At 44.2% G+C, this 16,664-nt stretch overlaps 1 protein-coding gene across 1 annotated transcript in view; it reads right to left on the bottom strand.

The window, feature by feature from the left end:
- Smarca2 (SWI/SNF related, matrix associated, actin dependent regulator of chromatin, subfamily a, member 2) overlaps nt 1-16,664 on the bottom strand; it is a 170,261-nt gene that overhangs the window by 128,294 nt on the left and 25,303 nt on the right. Inside the window, 3 exon segments of the mRNA XM_038338305.1 lie at nt 60-186; nt 6,811-7,072; nt 15,912-16,340. Coding sequence (XP_038194233.1) covers nt 60-186; nt 6,811-7,072; nt 15,912-16,340 — 818 coding nt within the window.

Here is a 16,664-nt window from a genome sequence, read left to right as displayed (position 1 = left end):
TTTAGGAACAATGACATTGATTTCCGACACCTCAGACTCACCAGGGGAAAAGGTATTACCTGACGCTGGAAATTGAGTAACCGAAGCGCTTTCAGCTCCACCGTTGCTTTGGTTCGTAAATCCGGTGGCAAAGAGCCAGGCAGACTTTCCAGTTCTTGTATCCTGTGAGCTATGCGAGCCTGAAGTCTAGGAGGAGAAAATAAAGGGGGCAAGCGGAGATCTACATTACAATTTACTCTTCTAGCACCAACAACAGCTTTAGGTTTAGGCTCGTGTATCCCACACACTGACAGCCGATTTCTGACCTCCAACTAGATTTCTTTTTTTAACGAAAAAAAAAAAAAAAAGAGTTTACCTTCACTTAGCTATGGGGAGTTGAGGGTGGCGGTGCACACACTACAGTGCACATATGGACAGAAGAGGACAGTTTGTGAGCGTCAGTTCTCATGTGCATCCCGGGATGCCTTTACCTGCTCAGCTATCTTTCCGGGGTGCCAGCAGGATTTTCTAATGTTAACCAAAAATGCCACCTTTGAATTCTGGAAGGCAGACACTTCATACTACTCAACACTCTGAACTTCTATGTAGCTTCTAAGGCCTGGAAAGGAACCTCATGCTACTTCGAGGGGATGGGGGAGGGGGATTAGAAGTCCTTGCTTGCTCTCAACACAGAGAGAACACAGAGGCAGTCTGCCCTATCCCAGCCAGCCATGGCATGCAAAGCCACGGCCACAGTTCTTCCTTCTGTTTTGAGGTGACAGTGACTATAGCAGCTACAGCAGAGTCACAAGCGCAGCTCTAGAAGCCGAGGCTGCAGAAGTGAGCCAGCTAGAGACATTCCGAGAGAGCCCTGCCAACCACATCCACTTCCTCTGGGCAGTGCTTGTTTGAGAAAAGACAGCAAACTGGGCATCTGCAAAAATCAGGGGGAGCAGTGAATAGCATTTCCTGAAAAGGATGCTGGGGGTTCTCATTTTAGACACCATCAAAAATGTAATTGCAAGTACTTCCTCCTAATGAAGGCAGACTAGAGAAGAAAAGGCAGCTCTCTCTTTGGTCCCTGGCTGCTGTGGCTCTGACACATATAAACCGGTTTCAAGCCTTACTTTTATAAATACACATCACTGAAATCTAGTTTTAGAATAAACTCCTCCCCCAGCTTTGGGACAAAACTGTTTGAGAATAGAATTGAAAAGAAACAAAAGATAATAAAAGTTAGTGATAACCCACTAAATACTCACTGTGCTAAGTGCATGTCAACATGTCAAGAACAATTTTGAATTCTCAACACACATGTACACATGCATGCATACACGCACACACAGGAACACACAGGAACACACAAATAAATGCTGCAGTGGCCCCCTCTTACTAATGAGGCAACTGAAGAAAGTACTGTCTGGTCTTGTGTGTCAACTTGACACTAGCTAGACTCATCACAGAGGAAGGAGCCTCAGCTGAGAAAACGCCTCCATGAGATCCAGCTGTAAGTACTTTCTCATTGAGTGATTATTGGGAGAGGGCCTAGTTCACGGTGGGTAGTGCCATCCCTGGGCAGGTGGTCCTGGGCTCTATAAGGTGGGCTGAGTGAGCCAGGGGAAGAAAGTCAGTAAGCAGCTCTCCTCCATGGTCTCTGCGTCAGCTCCTGCTTCTGGGATCCTGCCCTGTTTTGAGTTCCTGTCCTGACTTCCTTCAGTGATGAACAGCAATGCTGAAGTATAAGCCAAATAAGCCCTTTCCTCCCCAACTTGCATTTTGGTCATGGTGTTTCATAGCAACAATAGAAACCCTAACTAAGACAGCACCATAGAGCTAGAAATGGAAGAATTCAAAATCAAAATCTAGATTATATGGATTATTATCCAATTGGTTTTTCCTATCTACCTTTGTAGCCCCAAATGTCTAAACAGGCAAAAAGAATTTATTTCTAAACATTGAATGTATGAAGAGAAACACACACACACACACACACACACACACAAAGTAAAACTGAAACAAGTTTTTACCTTTAAAATCACTTTGCTTTGTAATCTTATTATCAAGATCACACTAAAGGGACTTAGCTATTGCAGTGGCAGAAGATGGTGTCACCCACAGTTTCGTTACGCTACATCCTTGGTTCTAGACTCCATGCGTCCTTTTCTTATTTGATATCCTAGAACTTACACTCCTCCTGTGTATTTTGGTTCGGTATGACACAGCGAGTCGGGTACTAAACTCTAGGAATGGCAGCTTCTGATTCCTCCTGCCAAAGGACAGGTTCTAGGGCGCAGACAGTGACGACAGGACGCCTGGGTTGACGGTGCTGAGACTAGCCCACACTGAGCTGGATGGGAAGTTGGAGGGAAGAGAGGGACGTGAGGACCCAGGAGTGGGGGCCGGCTGGTGGTCATGGAGTTTGAGTACCCGGATCACTGCAGCAGGTAAGAGCCAGGGGTGCACTTCTCCCTGTCATGACTGCTTCTCTGAAGGAGAAACGGTTTATCACTGCATCTCAAGACTTCCCAACACAGAAGAATCTCTCTTTGTATGGAAGAGGCATGAAGTACAAAGTGCAAACTCAAGAAAAGAGGGGGAGGAGATTTTACAGCGAAATAATATATACTCGATGTGGCACACGGGGTGGGTGGCAAAGTTACGTGGGAGGTAGGTGTTGGGGGAGGGTAAACATACAAAACTATCTCTGTTGTTGTTGTGCTTAGTAGAAATCTTCATTTTAAATAATGCTGCTCTCCAGACAATTTCATCTCCCCATCAATGGGATTCAGCAGGAAGTCCGATAAAGAGAGTCAGGATTCTAAACTTCCCAAAACAGCAGCAAGATGTAATCCTGCCTGACTGCAGGAGACTCATTTAGCGTCCTCACGAGCACAGAAAATTGAAGCAGAATTAGGTCACTCCGGTTTTTCATACAGACTGAAGAGTAAATCAAGAGAGGTTACTGTTCTGGCAAGGAAAAGAGTTCCATTAAAGGCAACAGATATTTGTTCAGGTCCAGGGGAGAAGTTTATGATTCCTGTAGGAGAGTTATTTGAACAGAAAATGACACTGGTACATTTCGTTCCTTCAAGGAGCCGAGTGACAGACACTTTAAAGAGCGAGGGCGAGAGAAAGGAAACATGTGTAACTCTGGTGACTCTTCTGGCAGAGTGGCTATCGGTCGTTTCTGAGGAGGATTTTCCAGGGTTGTGATGGCGACAAGGGCAAGACAAGGAAACACACACACACACACACACACACACGAGACAAGCTATACATACATGTCTCTTCAACCCATTTCCACACTCAATTCTGTTTTGAGACCAGAGGTCTGATGCAATTTAAAGAAGCATTTCTCAACCCCTTTTAAGTGTGAAATGCATCTTCCACGTATATATTTGTAGACAGGGAACCAGTTTACATGTCAGTGTGTAAGTTCCTGAAGTGCTTTCTGACTGACCATGGAAGGAAATGAAGTTGGGTATGGAAGAGTCAAGAACTGGTGCCCAAAGGTGGGGGCTGAGGGTTGAGGGCTGATTGCAGCATGCAAAACTGACACCAGAGGAAGAAGAAAAAATTTCCATGGGGGAGGCGCGGGTGAGCCAAAAGGAGAGCACCAGTCTGAAAGGAGGTAAGTATCTCCAGTCCCAGGCCTCTACTGCTCTGTGGCCAGTGAGTACACAGGCAGAAACTCACTTAAGCTGCAACCCAGAAAAAGGTTGATGGGTCAAAATTCAGAGTTTATGGCAAATCAGGAAGAGCAGCCAACTGGATTAAAGAAATATAACATCCTAATAATTTCTTGCCATTTTTGTAGACAAGGACCATAGCCAAAGAAATGAATATGTTATGGGATTTCTATTGCATGATATTTTGCTCTGTCAGAGCTTATGAAATCCCAAAAGAGATCTCTTAGAACCTTACTCAAATCTTTAGCCAGGTGACAAACATGCATGCACCAGGCAGAGATTAGTGCAGGGGGAAGCCTGGTGGGCTGGCCCATCAGAGGGGGTGGGCTGGCCCATCACAGGGGGCAGGAGAGAAATGAATCTAATACCTGTCCTGTACTTTTTTTTTTTTTGGTTGTTTTTTTCGAGACAGGGTTTCCCTGTAGTTTCTAGAGCCTGTCCTGGAACTAGCTCTTGTAGACCAGGCTGGCCTCGAACTCAGAGATCTGCCTGCCTCTGCCTCCCGAGTGCTGGGATTAAAGGCGTGCGCCACCACCGTCCAGCTAACCTGTCCTGTACTTAATGTAACCCCTCGGATGATAAACTTAATCTCTGCGGTGGAACACTATCTTTATAGAGGCAGAAGCCAGCTATTGTTCCATGACCGAGCAAGATAAGGCATGCCCCTGTAACGCTGCCAGCACAAATTCATACAAATTCATTCTTCTCCAGGCCAAAGTTCCCACCAGGCTTTTGGCAACCCCCAAAAACCTTGCCACGTCAGCTTTATAAAAGTGGATGCGTTTATCAAATAATAATAATATGAAAAATGACTATTCAACCACATTCTGAAAGGCACATGACTTTTAGTTCTTTTCGTTTTTGAGACAGGATTTCACTATGTATCCTAGGCTGACCTTGATCTCATGATTCTCCTGCCAGAGCGGCATGCAGCACCATGTGCCACAATTTAAAAAAACAAACTGGTAGATATCATTTTTATTAACATAGGAGAATTTGGGGTAGGTGAGATGGCTCGGTGCAGGTAAAGGGCACTTGACTGTGGGCTTAATCTCCAGGAAATACATAGTGGGAGGGAAAAGAACCAACTCTCTCCCACAGGACCAGACTGGGGAAGCAGCACAGATGTGCCATAAAACAAACAGAACAAAAAAACACAATAAAAAGTTATTATAGGAAGATAATAAGGGTTGCAAACTTCTTCATATATTGAAATAGGCTAAAAAGGCATTGCTTAATACTTTGGAAGACAATCCATTAAGCCACACTTCTAAAAATGGCTCTAAAATGAGATCATAGGAAAGCCCTGTAATTAAAATTCTGGCAATAATAACAAAAAAATTTAGGAGTTCACAAAGCGGTTTACGCGCGCGCGCGCGCGCACACACATGCACATGTATGCGGGGTGGTGGGGAGACTGAGTAAGAGAGAAAACGAAGCCAGGTATTACTTAAAATGTCTAGGTATAGAGACTGTCTTCTGAGGGTCGCTTTCATAAGCCAAGAAAACTCCAAGCATCTTTGCAACTTCCAGACAGGGCAGAGGCATGACAGATTTTAGGAAAGGTAGAATTCAGAGTAACCACACAGTTCTGCTCTTTCTTATAACTGACCATCCCTAGTAACTACTTTGTAGACTTTATTTACTCAACACCATCTGAGGAGTTTTTCTGCCATGGGTGACCTTACGTTTAACTTTAGGACACACAAGTATTGACCCAACAGACTCTGCCTGGCCCTGATGCTCAGGTCACAAGCTGGGACTGTCAACAGATGTGCTCCCAATGATGACCAGCAACAGAAATGAGCAAGCAAAGTCATATTTCTTCGCCAAAAGGTGACCGACATCCAATACCTGGTTACTGGGATGTCTCCAGAACGACTCTCCAAATCAGTCATGGTTTATTAAATTTCCTAACAAGCTACATACCTTGTAATAAAGATTAAGACAGTGCTCTTGAAGAGAATCCAACCACTGCTTACTGGCTAGCATTCCCTAATTTTTAACATCTAATTTTCTTTTAATGCAAGTAACTCTAGGAGAATAATTGACATCAATATTACTAAAATCTTCCTGACTCTATGAAAAATACTATACTATTTTTAACATGTTAAGTCACCGAAAAGTGATGCAATCTCATGAAGACAACTGAGCTGTTTCTGACAAAGGATGCTTCCAGGCAGGTGGCAGAACCCAAAATCTTAGCTTTGCTTCATCTTAATACTTAATGAACTCCCTTTTTCATGGTTGTTAGCCATTTGCTTGAGTGGTCTGCTAAATAAGGCCTGTGGGCCAAATCTTGTCCACAGTTGCTTTTCTAAATAAAGTTTTATTGGAACAAAGCCAAGACACCATAGTCTATGGGTGTTTTCCCACAAAAAGGGCAGAGCTGACTATCTAGTCTAAGACATATGGCCCTGTAAAACATTAGATGTTTTCCATCTGGTCCTTTTACAGGAAAAGGTTTGCCAATCCCTAATTTAGATACTGCTGTGTCAAATCAGGTGACAAGTATCTGGATTAGGAGTTTAACTAAGGATTCCATCTGAAGACAGAGACCTAAGGCTTACCCTACAGCTGGGCCAACCTCTAGACTAAAATATGGGTGAATCAAAGCCCAGATCACACTATACCAATCTATACAGTATGCTTTTCAGTCCCAAGAGGATGGACCCAGACAATATACTCAACTTGATTATCCCAGTCATCAGCTGTTCAAGAACACACTGACAATCAAGGACGAGCTATTACATGATTCAAGCCTGAGATGATCCATCCTGAAATTAAGAAACTCTGGACTGGGCTTTTGATCATTGAATTCCCAGTACCTGGCAAGTGGATGGGACAGAAAAAGGTTTCTGATTGAATGAGGGAGAAGTCACAATTTGTCCTGCTCCTATGGCTTAAGGACCCACCCAAGGGCATGTGAACATTCTCTACAAGTGTTCTGAAATCACTGCTGCAGCAAGAGTCCTCTCCTGTCTCCCTTCAGTGCTCCTGCTGTCCAGTGCTCCTGGGACATTGTCCCATGAGGCATGTCAGTCAGCCTCCCACCCCGCCCCGCCCCGCCCCGCCCCGCCCCGCCCCGCCTCCTCTCCCACCCCTGGCGCTGGTGATGGCCCATCTTGATGGCCAGCAGTACCTGTACTCTCGCTCCTGCAGGATCTCCACGGGGTCGAGGCCTTGCGGTTTCTGGATGGGGCTGATACGGCTCTGCTTCTGTTGCAGCTGCAGGACCGGAGACGGCTGCCCCGGGGCAGGCTGCTGCACCGAGGGCCCGGGCACAGCTGTGGCCGTAGGCTGGGCAGCGGCTGGGGGTGCGGGCGAGGGTCGGCCACTGGGTGCTGGTGCTGACAGCTTCTGTGGGGTGCTCTGGCCACTCAGCAGCAGGTCCTGCCCAGGGCCTGTGAGACAAGAGGGACATGGGCAGGACAGGACAGAAGAGAGGACACCTGCTGGCCATGCCCAGCTCCTCCAGCCCTCAAGTACTACCTAGGGATGAAGATCACCAGTGTCTTAAACCCCAGAGGGCTGACTAATTGAGGGTACAAAGGAGGAAAAGGAATGAAGGGCAGAGGTGATAGAGGAAAAGTAATCCGGTGTGTAGTCCACAGGGAAATGGCATGCACTAATGAACATTGTCAAAATCATCTAAAAAATGACTCCTAGTTGTAATAAATCAAAGAAATGACAAGATGGTTTTTAATGCCACATTCTGTGCTGGGTTTGTGTTGTTTGTTTTTAAAGAATCACAGGTGGATTCAAACTTCAGAAAAGAGAATTCTACAACCAGATGCAATGGGTGTGGCCCTAAAGTCTCACTTTGCAAAGGGCTACTAAGTCCCTGCAAGTCAGGTCGCTGTCCCAACTGCCTGTGCTAGCTTTAGGATCCAGTGAATTCAGGCTTACTTACAGTGCATCTCAAGAACTAAGTTTTACTTTAATTACATAGTAGCAAAGTATATCTAAAACTATCCAACATTCGGGGTAAAATAGGCTCATTTCTCCTAATAAAAATCAGCAAATATTAAAGAAGGCCTTTTCCCTCTTATTATGAGACGATGACAAGCAATCTTGAGCCTATCTTGGAAGCTTGGTACAGTGGCACAGTCCTGTAATTTCAGCATTTGAGAGGTAGAGGCAGGGGAATCAAGAGTCGGTAGTCAAGTTGGGCTACAGGAGAATTTGTTCCAAAAATACAAGACAAACCTTTAGGCATTACTGAATTCAATTTCAGCTGCTTTTCTCCATTACGCTTTGGGAATTTCAGTTAACTAGATACGGATCTAAAGTAAGAAGCGCTTCAACTCTCCTTCAGGTGAGTTCTCAGTTTTCTTAAAATTAAGTAAGATTTCTGAAGCTACCAGGTGAGTTAGTATGTTTTCTAAAAATTAAATAAATAAATAAAAAACAAAGAATCTCAGTCACCAGATGCTAAAACCACAAACAGGCATTCATTCAAGTATTTCCTATATCCTTCCTAAGGAAAAAAAAAATAAAGCCGTTCAACACAAAAACCAGTCAGAGACTTCAGAGAGGAGCAATAATTAACCATACAAAGGCATGCATTATGGAAAATAGAACGTATTTCTTCAATTTCCGACAAATTCCATTTAGAAAAGGACTGCAATGCCAATCCAGAGAAAGCCATAAGCAAACATTGTGACATGAGGAATGTGAAGAATTAGTACAAACTGCTCAGGTTAGTGTCAGTGTGTGTGTGTGTGTGTGTGTGTGTGTGTGTGTGTGTGTATACTGGTACCTCCATCACAACAGCTAGCAGAGGCTGTTTTTCTTTCCCTTCCAAGAATTAGGTAAAATTTCCCAAACAATATAGAGCTAGATACATTTTTTTCTTAATCTAATTTGTAGTCCTGGCCTTCTTGGGAGTAGATTAAAAAGACGTTCTGGGGCAAAATGTATGGCTCTTTATTTTTATGTCCAGGATGTACATTCCATCGTAAAAAGTTTTTTTTTCAATTAAATTCTTTAATTTTTGTTTCCTGACTGGAAGATCTTTTCCAAAACGCATATACCCTCATTACAGGTTTTCATCCACATTTAAGAAACCAATTTCTAAACTTTAGAGCCCAGGGTTGCAAACACTGGATGAGTTATGTGGGGAGCTTGAGACACAGCAGTCTCTAAAGTAGAGAACATGTTTCCTTTGCACTGTATATAGTTAAATGACAGACAATATAGATCTCTGACATTCATTTTAAGCTTCGGTTACAATTATTTATTTATGGGGGGGGCATGCATCCCAACAGTGCTCAGGCGGAGGTCAGAAGACAGCTTGCAGGGGTTCTCCTTCTACCATGTGGGTTCTGAGACTCAAACGTGGTCTTCAGCCTCGGTGGCAAGGATTCTTACCCACAGTGCGAGTCGAATTAAATCTACTCAAAGCCACAGTTTAAGTACACTAATGATGAGTTTACCACTTTTAGATTTTCAAAATACCAAGTACTTTTTTATAAGGAGAGGATTTGGTTGTTATTGGTAAAATGGCATCACAATAATTACTTTAAATTCCACTGCCAAAGTCTTTTCCCCCTTGTCTAAATTCATCTAAAATCAAAATGCCCAAAGAGTGCAGCAACAGGAGACATTCACATGTTCCGGTCTTCAGCACCACCACCAAGCCCCTTCCCTGGCAAGACTGCGTGGAAATAGCATTTGGCCAGTGCAGGAATTGACGTGGGCTGGAGGGGTGTTTAAGTCACTGTTTGAAAAACTGTATTCAATCAAGGAAAGGTGCTGCCAGCTGGCCGTTTTCAGTCTGCATATCTCCAAGACAGGTCTGGTATGTATCTGGTCAGCCTTATACAATCACTCGATATAAAGACATTGTAACCTGGTGGAATCATCCTTACTATTGAGAAACAGAAACTCCACCGCGGAATTAACGTATTCCAGTGTCTAACTTAACAGGACTAGGAGGGGCTAGAGGGTACCAGCTCTCGTAGAGGACCCAGATTCGATTCCCAGAACGCACATGGCATCCAATAACTATCTGTAGCTCCAGTTCCAGGGGACCCAACACCTCTTCTGACCTCTTCGGGTATCAGGCACGTACATAATTAACATACAATACATGCAGGCCAAACACTCGTACACATAAAATAAAACAACTCTAAAAAATAACATAAAGTTAGCAAAAATAAAAAAAAAAAAACTGTCTTAGCCCTAGCACCCACTGGCTGTGTGAAGCTGACCAAGGCACCAAGCCCTGTGTCTGCTTCCTCGTCTGCAGAATGGGAACAATAATAACCTCTCTCATCGAGTGGCCATGAGGATTCAGTGAGATTTCTGATTATATGTTCAACTTTTCATCTTTATTGTTCAAGAACAGGGAGAGAGAAGTCTAATTTAATGACTGTATACCATACAACAGAGAACCCCATGACATAAAAAAGGACTTCCAGAATTTGGGTACCATAGAGGCTGGCAGCTGGCAGAGGTTTCTTTTCTGGGCCAAATTTCAAAACATTCCTGTAGTTTCCTACAACTCAGCACAGATGCTCCTTAGGTCAGTGGCCTTGTCATGTGCCTCCTGCCAGCTGCTCTCAGGGCCACTTACAAGCAAACTCTATTTCCTAGCTAAACAGAAATTCATTTACTGTGTGGGTCTGTTTTCGCCTCTTCCCGACTGACTGTATAAATACTTTCATTTATAGAAACCAGAACACTCAGTGAAGCTTCCTGCACTTAAATTCAGGATGTGAGCCCCCTCTCGTAGTTCTGTGCCTGTCCTGTAGGAGGTTTACAGACAGCACTGGACTCCACAGAAACCACCCACCGTGCACCAGACAGCCTGCAGTTGGCTACCTAATGCCTTTCACCACACCTTCAAACTGAATAAAAACCGCTTTCAGTTCATCTCTTCCCCTCCAGTACGAGCAGTTTAGGCTTATGGTCAGTGTTCAACATGCCTTCTGCCTTAGGAGCCAAAATGGAAGCTGTACTGCCTGGCTCTCCAGAATGTGGTTCCAACACTGCGTGGGGTGGGGGTGGGGATCTTCAGGGGATGCAATCCCATCCCATCCCATCCCACCTGATAAGAAGCCATAGGGCAACACACTCACTGAAATACCTAGGCCTCGCCTGCACAGAGTTTCTGTGCATTCAGAGGACACCCAGAGCACAGGATAATCATGCAAATATCTCTCCGCATTAAATAGCAGTGTAAGTGATTTCTACGGGTTGGAAATATGAATATTTAAATTGAACATATCGAAAAGTTTCAGATGCCAAGGAGGGGGGTAGGGGCGGGGGGACCACTTTCTTCTTTTGCCACCGTAAGATTGTCCCTTCACTTCTCCAAACCACAGCTTTCTCAGTTCTCGTTTTTATTCTGCTTTAATCCCTAAAAGGAAAAAGAGAATCAAAACGAAAAGAGAAATGTGCCTTGGTCTGGAGTTCTGCCCACAAGAGCAAGGACAAGGCTCCTCTTGAGAAGTGGCCAACCGCCCCACCCCCCACGCGGGAGCCTTCTCCAGCACACATGCTAAGTGTACAGGGCATCCTGCTAGGGAACAATGTCACTTCCTGTGAGTCCTGCTCTCGGGTAGATTTGGGGATGTCGCACATTCTCTTCCTGTATTAAGTACACTGGGACATGGGATGGAAGTTTAAGATCCTCAGAAGTGCATGCATTAAAACGTCTTTTTTTTTTCCTCAAAGATTGGCAGGGTGTGTAAGAGAAATGTGTGTGTGTGTGTGTGTGTGTGTGTGTGTGTGTGTGTTTTAAGGAGAAAAGGGGTATACAACATTAGTCAAGTTTCATATTGACTTAATAAAATATTACATTACATTATTTCGGCTTATCATAGATGCCAATTGAAACAAATGCCTTCACCCAATAAAGTTGTCTGTCCTAGATCAGATTTCTGCGCAAGTATTGCAGGATGGGCACTCCTGACAGTAGCAGGGACATGCCACTCCACTGGAAAGAGATACCTTCTTCTTTTACCCATGGCCTCCTTGCCCACTTAACCAGAAAACAACATCTACCCAAATATTTTCATTTCTTACTAAGCATGACAACTGGAAAAATACAAAAGACATGAGCAGTGGGTAATAAAACCGAGTCCCTTTGCTGATAGGGCTGTTATAAGACATGCACGGACAAAGAGGTGGGTAAGTAAGAAGGGTACCCCATCTTGTAGAAATGACCCAGAAAATGTATGCACATTTAGGTTCAGTAGACATAAAGTATTGTCATGTGGATGTCCTCAGACCCACAGCTAGGTTCAGTAGACATAAAGTATTGTCATGTGGATGTCCTCAGATCCACAGCTAGGTTCAGTAGACATAAAGTATTGTCATGTGATGTCCTGATATAGTAGAAACTTTGCCCCTTTAAGTTTCACTACTTCACTCAACAACATTATTAGACCCTTGGGTGCAAAGGCTTCTCAGATGAAGAATTCACCTTCTGTGAAATACTCTCATGCTGAGGCAGGGTCACCGAAAGGCTACTAATGTCTTTGGAGGCCTGTGACGTGGCAGGTGATACCCCAAGACAGGCTCCATGCCCCACGAATTATGCACATAGAGCCAAATCTCCCCAGCTCTCTGCCCAGTTGCCAGCTATCTTGCTGTAAGCAGCTGGCCTCCGTGTTAAGCCTGGTTGTTGGAACCGCTCATGCGCTAAGATGTGAGAAGCAAAGATGACTGATTCTGTTAACAGCATGTCCAGACCAAGAGTGAAAGGGAGCCAGGATAGGACGCTGCGATCGAGCTTCACGCTTAATACACAAGAGTGAAGAGCTGAGGCGCCCACATTTTGCAGATCCTTGCCCTGGTCTTGAGAATTTGGGTCAGGAAGGCACCCTTTGGGGGAAATAGTCAAGAACATGAGGTTTCAAGTCACAGTCGCTAGGATCTAGACCTAGATGTCCTCCATGCAGCAGAGACGGCATGTGTCAAGAATGTCACAGAGCCCAGGTATGCGAGAAGGTTCTCAGTAGGTCAAAATTTCATATACAGAAAATGTTTTTTCTTCTCTTTGGCCAAATTCTCTAGAGCTTCAGTTTCAGTTTAAATATCCAGTGAGGGTTCAAACTGTCGTGTCCCTGCATGGGGTTTGGGGTGCCCTTTCTAGCCATGTGGTATGGTCCCATAGTCTCCTCCATCTATCAAAGGGCTCCCTGCTAGTCACACAGAAATCTGGGCATGAAATATTTTTGTTCTTTAAAAACTCAACTACTAACTAATAGTGTTGGTGCCTGCCTGTAATCCCAGATCTTAGAGAAATGAAGGCTACTAAGGGGGCCAAGGCCAGTCGGGGAATCAAAGGAAGAACTTGTCTTTAAAATCACACACACACACACACAAAAACATTGCTATATATTGCTATATTCTAAATGTTTGTATCTGCCCAAATTCCTATGCTGGAATCCAAATCCTCAAGTAAATAGTATTAGGAGGCAGAAGAAATTAAGCCATGAGGCAGAGCTCTCATGAATGATACCAGTAATCACATGAGAGGCCACAGAGAGTTCCCCTACTCCATATACTATGGGAGGGTACAGCACAGGTACTTCCTAAGACCCAGAAAGCCGGGACTCACCACATGCTAAATCTGCTGACAACCTCAGGCTGGAAGTCCCAGCCGTCATAACTATGAGACATAAACTTCTGCTGGTTTTGGTTTTGGTGTTTGTTTTATGATAGGGTCTCAGGCATCCCAAGCTGGAATTCAAACTCACTGTGTAACTGAGGATCAAAGTGGCCTTTCGCCCCTCCCACATCTACCTCCCAAGTGCTGGTATCACATAGGTGTATATGTTAAAATACCCATTAAAATGATTTATTTTTCTGTGTGTATATGTGAAGTGTGTGTGTGTGTGTGTGTGTGTGAGAGAGAGAGAGAGAGAGAGAGTGTGTGTGTGTGTGTGTGTGTGTGTGTGTGCAGGCATGTGGAGGTCAGAAGGAACAGGTGTCCTCTATCATTCTCTGCCTCATTCCCTTGAGATCTCCAACTGAATACAGAGCTTGATTGGCAGCCAACAAGCACCGAAAATCTTCCTATCTCCCTATCAATCCCTACCCTACAGTACCCAGATTACAGGTGCACACAACCACACCTAATCTTCACAGGGGTTCTAGGGTCTTGAACTCAGGTCCTACTGCTTACACAGCAAGCACTCCTACCCATAGAGCCATCTCAGTCAAGAGACTTGTTCCTAATGTTAGTTACATCTACAACTAACAAGAGTTCATCTTCCTGAAACCTCTATTTTTGGAACTAATTCTATCAGGAAAGAAACGTTTAAGACAAAACAAATCAAAACACCAGTCAGACTCCTTTCTTCTTACCCAAGTTCCTAAACCTAGGACAAATATCCCAAATTCATTGTTCTAACAGTGGTGAGCTTGTCAGTTTACCCAAATGACTGCAAGCCATTCATGGGAGATGGTATCAGTGTCTGGGGAGCATTACACTCCCCACAATCCAAAGCTCTCACGCTAAACCATAAGCTCTGTTTATCTAGTTCTCTCTAAAGATTTAGTTGATTGATTGATTGATTGATTGATTGGAGAAGGGGGTCATGTATGCCACAGAACGCATGTGCAGGTCAAGGGCCATTCTATGGAGTCATTTCTCTCCTCCTACCTTTAAGTAGGTTCTAGGGATGGAACTCAGAGTTCATCAGGCTTGTGGGTAAAGTACCTTTACAGAAAGCTAACTTTTTTGTAAAATTATTTAATTTTCATTTTATTTGCAATGGTGCTTTGCCTGCTTGTATGTCTGTGTGAGAATGTCAGATCTTATATAGTTACAGAGAGTTGTGAACTGCCATGTGGGTGCTGGGAATTGAACCCAGGTCCTCTGGAAGAGCAGTCAGTGCTCCTAACCACTGAGCCATCTTTCCAGCCTGTCCAAAAGCTATCTTGAGATGCATACTAGAGATGCAACCTTTATAGAGGAACACTCTAAAGTCCCATGTACCTCTGAGTTTCATCCATGAAAAAATCATGTCTCCAGACGTCCATGCATGGCACTACATCATCCTGGCCAGTTGTGTAATCATAATTTCTCATTCTTATCCCAGAGAGTCTAAGAAACAGGTCACATGGATCTGTTACCTCGCTGTGAATAAGTGTTACTAATGCTTCTATCACGCAAAGCCTTTTATGATAATAATGAAGACATAATGATAGGCAGTTTTCCGTATCTGTGAGTCCCAATTCTGTGAATTCAACTAATCACAGACAGAAAATAGTTGGAAAAAAATTGTATCTGTACTGAGTGGGCATAGACTTCTTTTTCTTGTCATTATTCCCTAAACAATACAGTGTATCAACTATTCAGATAGCATTCACATTATAGTCAATATTTCTCATAAATAATCTGCAGATGATAAAGCACACAAAAGGATATGCATAGCTTAAATGCAAATGCTACACCACATTTCATATGAGGGACTTGAACATGATGGATCTTGGTATCCACTGGGGTCCTAGAAGCAATCTGCTTCAGACACAAGGAATGACTGTAATTTGAAGGATAATCACACCTGGGAGATCTACTTTATATTCTCATGCCAGAAACGGCTTTGTGTCCTCTGAGAAATTGGGAAGCAACTTCCTTCTGAATGGTGAGAATTAGATACATGACCCCATCTCCTTGTGGCTCTGTCAGAAAACTCAAGTCATCTTTGAAGCTAAGCCACAGCAACTGTGGGGGGCTCTCATGGGCTCTCCATCTCTGACCTGGATTCTTGCTACTTAAAAAAAAAAAATCCCATGTTTCTGCTTCTTTATTTGATAATTTTTTTACAACAGGTCTCATCAAATGCACAAATGTTTTTCCAACAAAAGGGGTAAGAAATAAATAAACCAACAAATATAGAAAGACTCAGCTAGGGGCCAATTTGAGCAGGGAGTTTTATGGATGGGTGCAGAAGAAACAGGGGTTCCTAACCTGGAGTATGCTGATGGGCTTCTAAGCAACCTTGTACCTCTTAAAAGAGAATGCAAGATCATGGGAGAAGGTGCTTATATGCTTTCTCCCCAGATTCCCAGCTTGCGGGAGGGTTTCTGATTAAAAAACACTTCTCTAGGATCCTTTATAGCAGGAACCAAGAATCTCAGCCAATCTCAGTGGAACAGAAAGAGGCATAGAAAAGAATTCAGTCGGCCGCAGCCTTCCACCAAACTAGTAAGTCTATGTGCTAGAGACTGCTTCTCCAAACTGGACCACAGTGCTGTTCATTCAGCTGGGTATTAACCTACCAGATGGTCTGTTGTAGCTAACAAGGGCTGGCTGCTGCTGCTGTGGCTGCGGCTGCGCCTGCTGCTGTTGCTGCTGGGGCTGCTGCTGTTGCTGCTGAGGCTGTTGTTGCTGCTGCTGTTGCTGTTGTTGCTGTTGCATGCCAGGCAAGGTCCTTTTCCCCTGGACTGCAAGCTGCAGTGTTTCGGGGAGGGGTTGACCCCTGGCCAACATTTTGTAAGCTAAAATCTGAGCTCGAAGCTGATGCAGCTGAACAGGACTGAAAGGCGAGGGACCTCTGTTAGGCTGGTTCATGGCCTGCTGCAGATCTCCTGGGATGAGTGGCCCTGGCTGGCTCGGTGGCATCTGGGGTGGGGTTGGGCCTCCTCCAGAGATTGGGCTGGAGACGTGCTCTGGGGCTCCCAAAGGAGACGGGTGTGGTGACATATAACCTAAAATAAAACACAAGATCACAGGCTGTAGCGGATGACCCCGAGAGAGAGGTAGTCTGCAATACTCGAATAATCCACCAGAGCAACACTACATGATAGAAATTTAAGGTATGGATAAGTTGACAATGGCATATATCTTAGAAGTTCAGTCTCTAATGCAGCTTATCTGTAATTTAAAATTCTCTAGTAAGCACATTAAAAAGGTCAAAGAAACAGGTAAAGGTAATTTAAGAACAGTTTATATAACGCTCACAAGATTAGCACTTCAAAAAGAGGGACTCTGCACTGTTTTTTCACGGCAGGGCTTTGACACCCGGCATTTCA

Source organism: Arvicola amphibius, chromosome 1 (genome assembly GCF_903992535.2).
Source record: "Arvicola amphibius chromosome 1, mArvAmp1.2, whole genome shotgun sequence".
In the NCBI taxonomy this organism is placed as follows: domain Eukaryota; kingdom Metazoa; phylum Chordata; class Mammalia; order Rodentia; family Cricetidae; genus Arvicola; species Arvicola amphibius.
This window is presented reverse-complemented; position numbering and strand designations above follow the sequence as displayed.